This window comes from Antechinus flavipes, chromosome 5 (genome assembly GCF_016432865.1).
Source record: "Antechinus flavipes isolate AdamAnt ecotype Samford, QLD, Australia chromosome 5, AdamAnt_v2, whole genome shotgun sequence".
Taxonomy (NCBI): domain Eukaryota; kingdom Metazoa; phylum Chordata; class Mammalia; order Dasyuromorphia; family Dasyuridae; genus Antechinus; species Antechinus flavipes.
Window position 1 is genome coordinate 244,099,917 of NC_067402.1, and position 14,400 is coordinate 244,114,316.

Consider the following 14,400-nt stretch of genomic DNA (forward strand, 5'->3'; position numbering starts at 1 on the left):
ATTGCAACCAAAAATTCTTTAGAATTTTTTTTTTATTATAGCCAAATTGTCACCTGTGTTTTCTTTCTTTATGGGAAGTTCATGCCAGAGATGCTGAAGAGTTATGTTGAAGATGTTCCTCCTGCCAAAAGGCACCTTTGCTGACAGTGAGTCCCAATCCCATCCTCATAGCTGATTCCCACTGTTCCAGTATCCCAGAAAAAATGAGATCTACACAAAACAAAATTGATCTATTTCAGCCATTCCTCAAATAAATCCAATCCAGAAAAAAGGTTTGCTTTTGGATCACCCCTCTCCCCAGGAAAGAGATTATGTTTTCTTGGGGGCCTGCCACTCTGGAGGAGTGGGACTTAAAATTTGGAGAGACTGCTTTACCTTTAGGTGGAGAAGCCCAGAGTGTTTCAGGCTAGATTCAGAATGAGGTCTAGCAAATTAGCAATTCACTTAGCTAGCAAGTCTAATAGTATTAAAAAAAAAAAAATCTAATAGCATAGCCTTCAAAGTGGTAAAAGAGAGATAAGAAAGATAATTTAGAGTGATTTTTTTTTTTTTTTTTTTTTTTTTACTGGAGACAAATAAGGAAGATAAAGGTTTTAATTGTCCATAATCCTTGGCTAAATAATAGATCCCTGGCGGTGACCTGTCATTTCCTTCTTTTCTGTCTTTTGGAGAGAAGAAATTCTGGAGACAAGGACTTGAGATCTCTGTTTTCTATTAGAACCATGGATGCTTCACACTGTTGAGGTTGGGAAAGGGACTCCAAAAGTTTGGGGTCACAGACCAGTGTCCCAAAGTGTCTCAAAATAATTTGCAAGTTTGAACTAATTTTCTAGTCAAGGGACAAAGTTTATTGTAATTGTAATGCTATTACAAGTGGGCTGAATTCCAAAAGAAATTAACAAAGTCTTAAGAGAGAGGAGACCCCTTTACCTTTATTTTTGACGGGCTAATTCTCTGACCCAGAGGTGTTGTCTTTGGAATTTATCTATTGGACAATCAGCAATGAACTGAGGGGTGGTTCCAGAATTTGGTTCTTACTGAGAAATGGTCTATTCAGCATCAGACAGATTATCAGAACAATAGTATTCCTAGGTTGGGGATGTGTGTGTGTAGGGCAAAGCCAGAGAATTTTGGAATCAGATTGCCAGAATAGAAGTCCCCCCAAATCACTGCTGTTTTTCCTTAGAAGCTATACTTCTTCAATGCTGAAAAGAGGTCCTCTGTGGATAAAGTTTACATTTTACAACTAAAATGTGACCTTTCTGGTCACATGGCAAAAACTTGTTCTAGTGACTATCATTTTTTTTTTTAACCACTAAAATCCCACTGAATAATTACTGTGTATTCTTAGGGATGAATTAGTAATGATAATTTTAGAAAATCAATATTAAAGCATCAGAAATGGCAACTTTCTAGAAGAACTCCATATAATAATATCTGGAATGGAATTACCATTCTGCATTTGCTCTTTTAACAGAACTCTTAATTTGAATTGGATAACTTTTCAGTTATTGGATAATTCTGTCAGCACAGAGCATATGACACAATGCAAGTAGGATAGAACACTTGGCTAATTTCAAAACTCTACTGCCTCATCTTTGCAATGATTCCCTGAAAATCCATATGGAAGAGGATCACAATTTTCAATGGAAAGGGAAGAAATACCTATTCAAAGCTAAAATTAACTGATAAATTAGCTGAATTTACATTAAAAGTCCCAAATCCACAGATTAATTAGAATTATTTCTAAATGAATTTAAACAAAATGATTGAAAAACAATTTAAAATACTTGCTCTGATTAGGAAGTAGACTGGGAATTTTTTCAGAATTAATCTGAAAGGAAAAAAATATTCTTTTAGGATGCTAACTCCCTTCCAGGACTTAGCCTGCCAACTAAGGACATGCCCCAACCTGGGGTTCTCCCTTTCTATTAGGTGAATTCTACTGAGGAATTTGTCTTTTATATGCTTTCCCACTCTAATTCATATTTAACATTCCCGGTATCTATTGTATCCTTCCATTTTGTCTGTAACCCATTCTTCTAAATAAATCTGCCTTTTGCCAAAGAGAATGGCTATTGTGAATTCTTCACATGATAGAACCCCAGCTTTTGGTGTCTACCATCATTTGGTGCCAAACCCCACATCATCGATCACATCAGGAACCACAGTGATTTAGGAGTGATATCATGTGGCATAAGGGAGAGATAAAGAGAAAGATATTGTGAGACAGAATGCAGTAGTGGACTGACCCCAAGGAAGGCAACAGCCATGAAATGATCCATAAGTAGATTTTATAGGGAAAATTTAACCTCAAGGACATGACTAGAATTTCTGACAGGTGAGACTCTACAGAAGATGGGTCTCAGGAATTTGATATAATTGGATTTCAGACTAGATGACCTCCCCAGAGGGTGGAGCAAAACTCATCTCTATCAGTGCCTTCTTCCTGCTTGTCTCAGGGATTAATTTTTATCAATTCCTCCACCTATTGTGGTAGAACTCATTAGGAAGCAAATTAAACTACATCAGAAAAGACAAAAGATGAAAAATTGAAAATGAATAGGAATTCCCAGAATTTTAAAGATAGAGGGATTCATATCTATGTAGGAACTCCTTTGCCAATATAATCTAAAATATGGATTTTTAAATGAGAAAACTATAATAAGATATGTAGCATTCCAAAGAAACCAATTATAGGGAAGGCATTATGTATTTTTTTTCCCCATCCAATCTCATGGCTCAATAGAAATCTTTTCATGGACCAGTCTATGGAACCCAATTTTAAATATCTCCTCAAAGGGACTAGAGACTCAGCTGTGTTTAGAAGACAGAATAATCCACCTGATATGACCTTGCACTAGGAGTTCCAATTATACATAGACACATGCATGTGTAAACATATATGAAACTTCTTGAACAGGAGCAAAGCAGTATTCTTGTAGTTGACAATATTTTTTTCATCATCACTGTTCATTATAGCCAAAGAGTCTTGAATTGATTTAGCCAATATCTAGTAGATAATGTTAGGAAAATCACTTATATGACTCATTTTCCATTTCTCTCTTATGTACATCATAGGGCTTGGGTTTCTTTGTTTCTTTGTCTATCTGTCTCCCTCTTTCTTTTTAAACTAAAATGAGAGAATAAAGATTAAAGCATTTTAAAATAATAAGTATTGTATTTGCTTTATCCTGAAAGCAACGGCAGGCATTTATTTTGTGGGATTTTCTACTTTGATGACAAAGAGCAAAGAATAAATTAGCAAGAAACTATTTAAAGTCCTTTTATCAAAAGAGCAGTTGTCTGTGAAATCACAGGTGCTGACAGTGTCACAAGGGGAATTCTTCCTTCATCTCTACCTCTTTTAAACTTAAAAAAAAAGGATTAGAATTTAAATAGATTAATTTTAATTCTAAAAATATTCCCAATATTAAAATGAACAAATTATGTGTGGTTTAAATTTAAAAAATATAGAAGTTCTTAAGTTTTATATTAGTTGTCTCACTGCATCTTCTTTCTAGTAGTTTGTGACAAGGCCCATAACAAGCTATACCCTCTGGTATAGACTGAAGAGTCAATCTAATATTCTAAAAGTAAAGATGTTTTTTTAAACACTATTTTTGGTGAGGAAAAAAATTTTTTTGGCTATTTTCATTTTCATCTTTTTTTAACCTTGATATCCCCTAGGCCATCACACCTGCCTCAGAGGATCAAAAAAAAAAACAAATGACTGACTCATGTAATTATGTATATTATTATATAATTATATATATAATTATGTAATAATTTTCTTTGTTCAAATAATTACAAAAGAATAATAATTTTATTTGTAATTTATGGAAAAAATATTTCTCATATTCAGCCTCATTACTTAAATACTTCTAAAATATTAAATAGAAACAGTAGTAGAAATAGTATACTCCAATCCAATCTAGTCTAGTATTCCAATAAGCATTTTATAAAAGGCTTACTATATGCCAAGCACACTGTTAAGCCTGATGTATACAATTAATAAAAAGAAAGACATTCCCTGCCTTCAAATAGCTCACAATAATCTAATGGGGAAAGACAAAACACAAAAGGAGTTAGGAAAGTGGGATGGCATACTGGAGAAGACTGTTATAGGAACATTTTATTTAGTGGAGTTGAAATCAGGTAGAGCAACAGATGAAGAAAGGAGTGGGTAAAAAAACAACAACCAAAAAAAAAAAAAAAAAAAAAAAAACATTTTCTGACCTCTATAAATGAAGGCATTGAGAAAAATTTAGTACCATAACAACCAGCTCTCCAATAAGAGAAGAGAAAGGAGGCTGAAGGAGAGGATATTGATTAAGGGTGTAGTTAAGTTATGGGATTAGAAGTAAAGAAATTTGGGGAAGAAAGAATTATTATGTAAATCAGGAAAAGCTATGGAAATGTTATTCCAGCTGAATTTAAATTGCAATTTTTGTAGCACTTGGGCAAACACCAGGTTCTGGAGGGCCTGGGAATTGAGAGAATTTAATGGAGAAAAATAGTCATGGTTCCAAGTAGCAACACATTTTATTTTAGTACAGCAAGTAAGACTTATATTTTAGTAACCATGCTAATAATAATATCTAACTTTTGTAGTCATAATATCTATCATTTATAAAGCACTTTAATTTTTATAAAACATTTTACATAGATGTTAAATTTTATTGTCACAAAACCCTGGAGAGGTAGGTCCTATTATCATCTCCTTTTTACAGATAAGGAAACTGAGGTTGAGAGTGATTAAGTAACTGTAGCTAGGTCAATTAAGTAACCTAAATAATACAGAATTTGTGGCTAGATTTGAATTCTGCTCTTCCTGATTCAAAGTTTGGCACCTACTGATTACCTGCAAAATAGGATGGGGCAAGTTATAAGGAAAATATAAGCAAAACAATTTTGTATTGTAGAGAAAGTAGAAATTATGTTAGTCTGGACTGGAATTGGGAATCAAAAATGGTTTAGTATAAGATTGGTGTCTGTTTTGTTTTGCTTCGTTTTTTTCAAATAGTACCATGACATCAAAAGTGTGATAGCTTGAATTGCAGGTGAATTGCAAAGTCATCACTCTATTCTCCAGAGTCATCTTGACTCCTGTGCCAAGATAGAGGGCAGGATGACTGGAGATGACCACAGATGTAGTGGGAGATCACCACAGATCTAGTGGGAGATCTTGACCTTTTTAAACTCAGATCTTTCCCAGGTTTCAGTTTCTCTGAGGCAATACCTATTCAGCAATTTAAAATTAGATAAAAAATGAAGTGAAAGATGACCTGACTAGAAAGCGAGGACTTCAGGGTTTCTGGCCTAATAGGTAATTCTTAAACTTTAGATTTGAGTGTGTGTGGGAGTTTAGTGGTTAGAGATGTGTAAAGAGATCTTTTCCAGTAACAGGAAAAAGCATGAGCCAAAGTGGCAGGTCTTAAGAATGAAAAGATGAAACTGAAAAGGACTCTGGAGGTAATCCAAATCAATGAAATTGACATGTCTGGTCTAGGGTCACAGTATAAAACCAAATAAGGAATCAACCCTAGAACCCTTTTCAATAAATATTTATTGGGAATATTTGATGGACAAGGCACTACAATTCACTCTAGAGATACAAACAGTATAATGAAATTGATCTCTCAAAGATTTAACATTGTAATGAGGAAAACCAGGAAGGATATAGGTTAGAATTTGTAAAATATACAGAGGAAATACAAAGTAGTTTGGGTTTTTTGTTGCTGTTGTTGTTGTTGTTTTTTGGGGGGGTTGGTTTATGTTATTTTATTTTTTTTTTGAGTGGGGCAATGGTCAGCACTAACTGCTGGGTAGCTCAGGAAAGGCATTATATAGAAAGTAACACTAAAATTGTTTTTTGGCAAAAGTTTACATCCCAAAAGCGCAGTTAGAGAAAGGGAGACAGCTTACTATTAAGTACTAAGGTGAAACACTATATTACCAAGATTAACTGAATCACATTGTTCATGAAGATCAATATTAAGATAAATCTGTAAAAATAATTTGAAATCATATTATGAAGTGCTTGGTTTATGTTTGACCCTAGACAAACTATAACTACTGCTGAAACTACTTGAATAAAGTGATGATGAGAAAAGCCACAGTTTTGGGAATATCAGTTCTTTAACTTGGCAGAGAATATACTATGTAATTATTTCATAACCTTCGGGGAAAAATTGATTTTAATAGAAAGGTTTCAACTATGTGTTAATGCAAAATTCAGTGGGACCAAAAAAAAAAAAAAAACCACACCTCTTATAGTTGTACCAAAGGTATTATGACAATTTCATTTGTCATTTCAAAATAAAGAACTTATATTTCTTTAAATTCAGTCACAAAAATACTTTTTTGTCATGCCTTACTAAGAACATGTATAGAAATAGTATTTGGAGCAGAAAAATTAAAAGAAATTTGCAAATTACTCACATAAAATATGGGGAAAGAAGAAAAAAAGGGGAAAAATTTGCATGATAACTTATGTATTTTTAAAAATTGAAAGATTAATAAATTTGTAGTTTCATACACAATCTTTTTAATTTCACTTTTATGGAAATGTGTGTTGTATTGTTTAAATCAAAAATAAAATAAATTTTTTTAAAAAAGTGATTAAGGAAGAAAAATAATAATAAATAATATGGGACTATCTAGTACACAGAATAAACTGCAGTGAAGATCAAGAAACTGTGTTTGTATATGACTATGCTTTAGTTTTCTCATACATAAAATCAGAGGTTGGGACTAGATTGTCTCTGAAGTTCAGACCAGTTCTACATCTATGAGTGATTTGGCTAAGATGATAGAGGGAATAATTTATTAGAAGCAGTATTTGAACCCTGATTCTAAATCCTTCCTCATGTGATGTCATCTCCTTTCTGTCTTAAAACCTGAGCCCAATTTTGAAAATCATTAAATTGTTCAGTAGATAAAATTATACTTTTTTAGCCTATAGTTTAACTATTAGAAAAAAGGTTGTTATTTCTGAGGTGGTGGTGGGAGAGGATTGTTATTATTTTAACCACAGTTACAACAGGACTGTACAGATAAAAATAGTAAAAATGATGTGAATGTTTTAGAAATAGAACTTCTAAGCTTCTGGTCTCCTATCAGGAAGACTCCTCTGGGCTCAGACACTTAATAGCTCTATGACTCCTGGGCAAATCACTAAACCCTGTTTACCTCAGTTTTCTCATCTGTAAAATGAACTGGAAAAAGAAATAGCAAACCACTCCAGCATCTTTATGAAGAAAAATGGGGTCATGGAGTTTCAGATACAAGTGAAAAATGGCTAAACAACAAAAATCTGGGTTTAGCACTTTTTCTATTGGCATTAGTTCTTATTCTTGTAGGGAAGGAAAAATATTTTTTTAATTACACATATTTTTATATCAATTAATCAGGGCAGTTAGAAATAGCAGACAAAGGATTGTTTTTCAGATTTTAAATGAAATTGTTTGAATGCATTGAACACAGTTGCCTTATAATCAGTAGCACTGTGTCCCTTCAAGCTCTGTCAGAATGAGGCAGCTTCCCAAAAGTAATGGCTCCCATAATTCATTTCCTAGCATTATTGCAATCAGCATGAAGAGGGATACCAGAGCTAGGAGTTTTTCAAACTTGAAGCCAAAAACACCCAGCAGGTTACTCTTAACAGTCTTTATTTTCATAAGCTTTTCAACTAAAGATGTTTATCAGATACATTTAGTCATCACTTTCTTATTTAGTTTTCCCATTTTGCTGACTTATGGTTTAATAAGAAAAGAAAAGAAAAATGAAAGCTATCACGACCAGCAGAGTCATTTTTGTGGGGATTTTATTTTGCTACTTTTAAAAACTTCCTTAAGATGTTATTTCTTAATAAGGAATTGGAAGGAAATAAGGAATTGACTTTCTAGAGTGGAATTTACAAGAATCACTGGCATTGTATTTCCCATAATTCATAAAGAATGGACCTTAGAATTTATGTAGAAACAGTCAGATTCACCCTCCTCTTTTTTTTTTTTTACTTCTATCTGATTCTATGACTAGTATGCTGTCAATCTTAAAAGAAAGGAAGCTATTTTAAAGTTGCTAATAACTTGATTCTGATGACATCATTGATATTCTCTACCATAAGATAATAGATTTAGAGCTGGAAACTTCCATAAAAAAGTTATAAAGTCTAACTACTTCTTATTTTACCAGCAAAGACAATAAACTAAAATCAAGAGAAGTTAAATAATGACTTGCTCAATAACATACCAGTAATAAAAGACAGAACCTAGATTTGAAGCCAGCTCCTTTGATTATAAACCTAGTATTCTTTTCACATTTGTATACTACCTTACTCCTTCCTACTGACCTAAAAAAAATGTTATTCCCATATCATAGGGTCATCAATTTAACACTAAAAAGAAACTTAGAGATCTTTAAAGCCAATCTCCTATAAATTACAGATTTACAGAATGCCAGAATTCTAAAATGACATGCACAATTTCACAGAGTAGCTAGATGACAGAATCCAAATTCCAGCATGGCCTTCCTGCCTCAGAATCCAATATTGTATTATGCTTATGCAACAAGCAAATTTGCCTACATTTCTGCCTGGTTAACTTAAACTCTTATTTTTTTTTTAATATGCATTTTTCTGCTGGTTCATCATGCCTAATAAACTTAATTGTTTGCTCAGAATGCATTTCATTTGCATGTGTATTAAATTTCCCTGATTCTGAATTCACACTCTGTTTCTCTTTTGCAGGCTGAAGAAAAAGCACATTCTGAGGTAAAAATATGTAATAATATCTATCATCTCTATTTCTGTGTTTCTTTATCTTTCTGTCATTTCTATTACTATCTAGCTCTATCTATCCTTCTGTTCCTTCTTCTTTTCCCTTCCCTTTCTTTTCCTTCCTTTTTTCCCTTTCTTCCTATTTATCATTAATTCTAACTCTCTAGGATAGCATTCTTACTGTTAATAATGTCGTTATAATTCATGAATCAGTGCTACCACTAGGGGTCTCCATGATACAATTGTTGAGCAAATATGGGCTCTTCTGTTTGCTGAGAATATTTTTCAGAAAAATTGTAAATAGATACCAGAATTGTTTACATCAAAAGCCCTTCAGAATTAAAGAGAATTACTGTAGGCACTTTCACCACCCAGATTTTTAGGTCATTTTCTTCTTTAATTGGAATCTTATTACAGTTTCATTTCCCTAGGCCAATGGAACTGAACAGTATGTCCTGGTTCTAAGATGTCAGATTTTTTACAGGACAAAATGAGTGACTAAATCCAAAACCCTAACCAATTCGGTCATTTTAAAAATAATTTATGACTCTGATGTTTCTTGAGACCTGTGTAGTAGGTATGTGGTTTGATTTCGCACAAAAATAAATACAATATGAGGAGGTGAGAAGGAAAGAGGGAAAAAAGTTTAGAACACAAGGTTTTGCATAAATGGATGTTGAAAACTATCTTTGCATGTGTTTGGTAAAATAAAATACTATTTTAAAAAAAGAGAAAAATACTCATTAAAAAAAAAAAAGAAAAACATCATGTTCTAGTTGAATTTGGGCCTGTACAGAATATGAAAAGACGTGATTTTACTGTGCATTACAAGAGAAATGTAAAATAGACATTATTCATTGAGAAGTAATGATTTTCTGAATGGTTTATGTTGAGACAACACAACTGTAGAGAGGAAAAAAAAATATGTTGGCACCTCCCCATGCTTATAAATTCTTTCCTTGTAATCCCTTTTTAATCATTCCTCATCAGCATAAATTTTAATGTCAATTCTATATTTAAAAGGTGATAGATTAAAACATGTCCATGAGGTTCAAATGCCTAAAATATTTTTCAGAGCAAACCTTATGAGTTTATAATATGGTTGAAAAGCCTGGTATAGGTCAAGAGATATCTAATTTCTTTGCTTCCTCAGCAGTCTCAGCTTCTTTTTCACTATCTCAATCACATAATATGATTATTATGTATTTTTGCCTTTCTTTTTAGCATAACATTATTTCTGAATGCTTCCTGTATCACATCAAAATGAACTGGGTTTCATATTTTCCATATAAGGACTGGGATCCAATTAGAGTTTTCTATTGGAATAACCATCAAGGGAAAGATGATATTTGGATCAAAATCACTTTAAATATATTACATATAGGAACTTACCCAAGATGATTTGATGACATTATGTTAGAGATCAAAGGATATGAGTTTTTTAAAAATATGAAAATAACTAGAACAGTGCTTACAAAGAGTAATTTTTGAATAATATTAATTTGAGGTCTAATTCACTACAGAATAAATATCTGATGGTTTCTATTTGTTCATTTAGCCTAGAGTTCTCTTTTTAAAAAAAGACCACTATTTTTATGAAATATAGTATTATAAAGTATCTAAGCTCACCCTCTTTGAAAATCATTTAGACCAAATACCCAACCTAATCCATTTAAACTTTAACTTCTACCTGACTGTGAAATAGAAAAATAGAATGTAGTTCAACCATGTCAGAAATCTTTTTACCTGGCTGAGGCAACTTAGCAGAGAGATTAAACTAGAAAAAAATGATTTCTTTTAGAGGCTGAGCTTTGCATGAATAGAAAGTTTTCAGCCTCAAAAGCCCAAATCTTTTGAGGATAGGATTTACTATATACTTAAATGCCCAAATATTTCACGAAATGCATGTGCCTAATGATAACTTAAATTGATAAGATAACTAGTGTGATGTCAACATGTAATTGAACTCCTGAAGCGAAAATAAAAAATAGGTTAAAATCTAATCTTGATACCTCCCACTGTATTTTTGATCTAATATCTGGGTTAATTTTGGGGAAAAGAGTTATTATAAATTAATGAGTAACAGTTTAATAGTTTATCTTTTCATTTACAAAAATTTTTTTAAATTATCTTAAAGAATGAGTGTGTCAGCAAAACTATTATTAACACCCATAAAGGTAAAATTTAATGAAAAGTACAGTAATAGAAAATATAGATATTCCCAGAACATTACAGTACATGAATGATGATTGCTTCCTGAAGCACGCATAATAGAGATAAGACTTGGCATACTTTTCAACTGTAGAATTTTCTATGGTATTTAAAGTAGCCAAGTCTGGACATATTGATATAGATGAAGAGAGTCCACAGAAGTTATAACAGCAGAGCATATACACACAGGAAATCTGGAAATTTTTGTCAATTTAAGATCCAAAGAAATTTATTTTTAAAACAATTTAAGACTAAAGACATTTTAAAGCTTTTCTTTTGGTATAATTAGAGATTATATATTTGAAAGACTAAGATATAAAATGAGAGGGGAAAGGGAGAGAACATAAGTAAAGGCAAAGCTCAAAGGAATTTAATTTTTGTGTTCTTTCCAAGTTTGATTCATAATATTTAGTGTATAGATATATTCTCCTTTCCCATTTTCTACTCTAAGTGTACCACAAATGGAATTTGATTTTCACAATAAAAAATGATTTATTTATTTGGGATTTTGAATTTTTGTATGTTGAATGTTGATTTGAATACCGTGTCCTTAAAAGGAGTATTACTTTTTTGAGTGAAAGAAGTTCATCTATCCTTAAAAAATCATCAGCTAATAAACTTAACTAGATATTTTTAAAACATATCCATTTACCACAATTTATTTGATGGGGACTTTTCCTTTAATATTTCAGAGTTGATCCCATCTATATTTTATAAATTTCTGTTGTGAAAACTCTTTATTTGTCATTCTTCTGGTGACAAGCCTTCTTGTATGTATCAAGGTTTACTAGCAATAACAAATTTGTCACTGGCCCCATATTTGAAGCTTTTAAAACTTGGTAGCACCACCAATGCAATCTGGGATATAGTAAAAAATACAATAATAATAATAATTAAATTAGATTCTATCTACCTGTGTATCTCTTTATTTCTATCATTTGTCTGTCTACCTGTCAGTTTGGCCTATATCACATTTTATGGTATCCTTCATATCAAGATATTTCATCAGAATGAATCTTCATTAGAAGTTCAATTAAACTAGCAAATAAAATTCATTTTTCCTTCCTAAATTCAGCAAATTCATAAACTACGGAGGGAGCTGGTTGCATCACAGGAAAAGGTCGCAACTCTTACATCTCAACTTTCAGCGAATGTAAGTCATTTCTGGTTTTTGATATAAGAGAAAATTTAAGAGATTACAGTGTTATGATATGATATTGTTTGTATTAGCATAAGAAAATCTGTTATTTACTTAATATTTTTATAGGACATTTTTATTTATTGAATGTTTAGTTTTTTTAGTTTGTTTAAGTTTGTGGGAAACTAGGTAGAATAGTAGATAGAATGTGGGAGATGGATTTTTAAAAGCCTAAATTTTAATTTGGTTTCCTTACTTGTTAGCTGTGTTCCCCTGGGCAAGGCACATAAGTTCTTTCTATTTCAATTACCTCATTTGTAAAATAGGGATAATAATAGCACCTATGCATTCTATTTCACTGCCTCTCAAAAGTGGAAAAAAAGAATAATAAAAGATAGTAGATATCAATGGGCAGCTAAGTGGTGCCAAAATGCCTAAAGCACAAGGCCTAGAATCAGAAGGACTCTGCTTCCTGAATTTAAATCTGGCCTTAGATACTTTCTAGTTGTGAGACACTCAGCAAGTCATTAAGTCCTGTTTGTCTCAGTTTTTTTCATCTGTAAAGTAAGGTGGACAAGAAAATGGCAAACTACTTCAGAATCTTTTCCAATAAAATCCCAAATGGGGTCAAGAAAAATCTAACATAATTGAAATGACTGAACAAGTCTACACTAAGGACATTATGCAAAGCATTTGAGAGTAGCAGTCAATATAAGGCAATCCCAATAAACTTTGGATAGAAAATGCCATCTGCATCCAGAAAAAGAACTATAGAGATTGGATGTAAATCAATACATGCTATGTTTACTTTTTTTTTTTTCTGTTTTTTTTTTTTTTTTCCCCCTCTCCCATGGTTTTTCCCTTTTGTTTGGATCTTTCTCTCCCAACATGACCTATAAAGAAATGTCTATTTTAAAAGTTTATACATATATGTATGTATGTATATAAAACCAGGAAAAAATAAAACAATTTTTAAAAAAGAATAGCAGTCAAAACTAAAAAAGCCATATCCTCAATCACAAAGAATTACCTTATTATAACTAAGAAGACAATAAACACAATGGTAGAATGATTATTTATCTAAAACCACATCACTGTTTGGAAGAAGAAACTAAAAGGCAGGGTAAGCTAGTTGGAAAAAAAACACTTTTGTCAGAAGATAGGGATTAAGTTAAGACTTGAAGGAAGACAAGGATCATGAGAGCCACTAATGATAAGGGAAAAGCATTCCATATATGGATAACCATTTCCAAAGCCAATTCCATAGGAAATGGAATCCTATGTGAAGAACAGAGAGTAGGCCAAAATGCCTGGACTTATAGGATATATAGAAGGGTTACATCTGGGAAGGTCAGATAAGGCAGGAGTGAGAAAGGCTTTAAATGTTAAACAGGGGAGTTATCTCATAGGTAACAGAAGTCCCCTCTAGAGTTTCCATCTTTCTTTCATACTTACTGTCTCCTTACAAGGTTTTTATAGTACTGATCTCTCTTGATTATCTTCCTAAGGATTTCTTAGTCCTAATTTTTTGATTCTTTATTCCCATCACAACCACCAACCTTGGACATTACCACAATTCTTTGCCCAGGACAGCATCTCTCTCTCTCTCTCTCTCTGTCTCTCTCTCTCTCTCTCTCTCTCTCCCACACACACACACACATATTCTCTCTCTGCTTTCTCTTTCTGCCTTCTCTCTTTTGCTCTCTCATTCTCTCTCTCTCTCTCTCTCTCTCTCTCTCTCTCTCTCTCTCCTTTCTCTCTCTCTCTCTGCTTTCTCTCTTTTTACTTTTTCTACTTTCTCTCTCTGTCTCTCTGTCTCTCTCTGCTTTCTCTCTCTCTCTTTCTCTGCCTTCTCTCTTTCTGCTTTCTCTCTCTCTCTCTCTCTCTCTCTCTCTCTCTCTCTCTCTCTCTCCCTCTCCCACACACACACATATTCTCTCTCTGCCTTCTCTCTTTCTCTCTCTCATTCTCTCTCTCTGCTTTCTCTCTCTCTCTCTCTCTCTCTCTCTCTCTCTCTCTCTGCTTTCTCTCTCTGCCTTCTCTCTCTCTCTCTCTCTCTCTCTCTCTCTCTCTCTCTCTCTCTCTTTAACAACTGTCTCCTTTGGTGATCTCATCAACTATGATCTTAGTGCAAATAATTTCCAGATCTATTTATCTAATCCAGCAGTAGAGATGGCACAATGGCTAGAGCTCATCTTCCTGACTTCAAATCTGCCCTGATACTTCCTAGCAGTGTGATCCTGGGCAAGTCACTTAACCCTCTTTACTT

General features: G+C 32.9%; 1 protein-coding gene across 1 annotated transcript in view; it reads left to right on the top strand.

Annotated features, from left to right (window-relative positions):
- NAV3 (neuron navigator 3) overlaps nt 1-14,400 on the top strand; it is a 426,206-nt gene that overhangs the window by 308,997 nt on the left and 102,809 nt on the right. The window contains exons 21-22 of the mRNA XM_051962478.1: nt 8,753-8,776; nt 12,069-12,146. Coding sequence (XP_051818438.1) covers nt 8,753-8,776; nt 12,069-12,146 — 102 coding nt within the window. The remainder of the gene's footprint in view (nt 1-8,752; nt 8,777-12,068; nt 12,147-14,400) is intronic.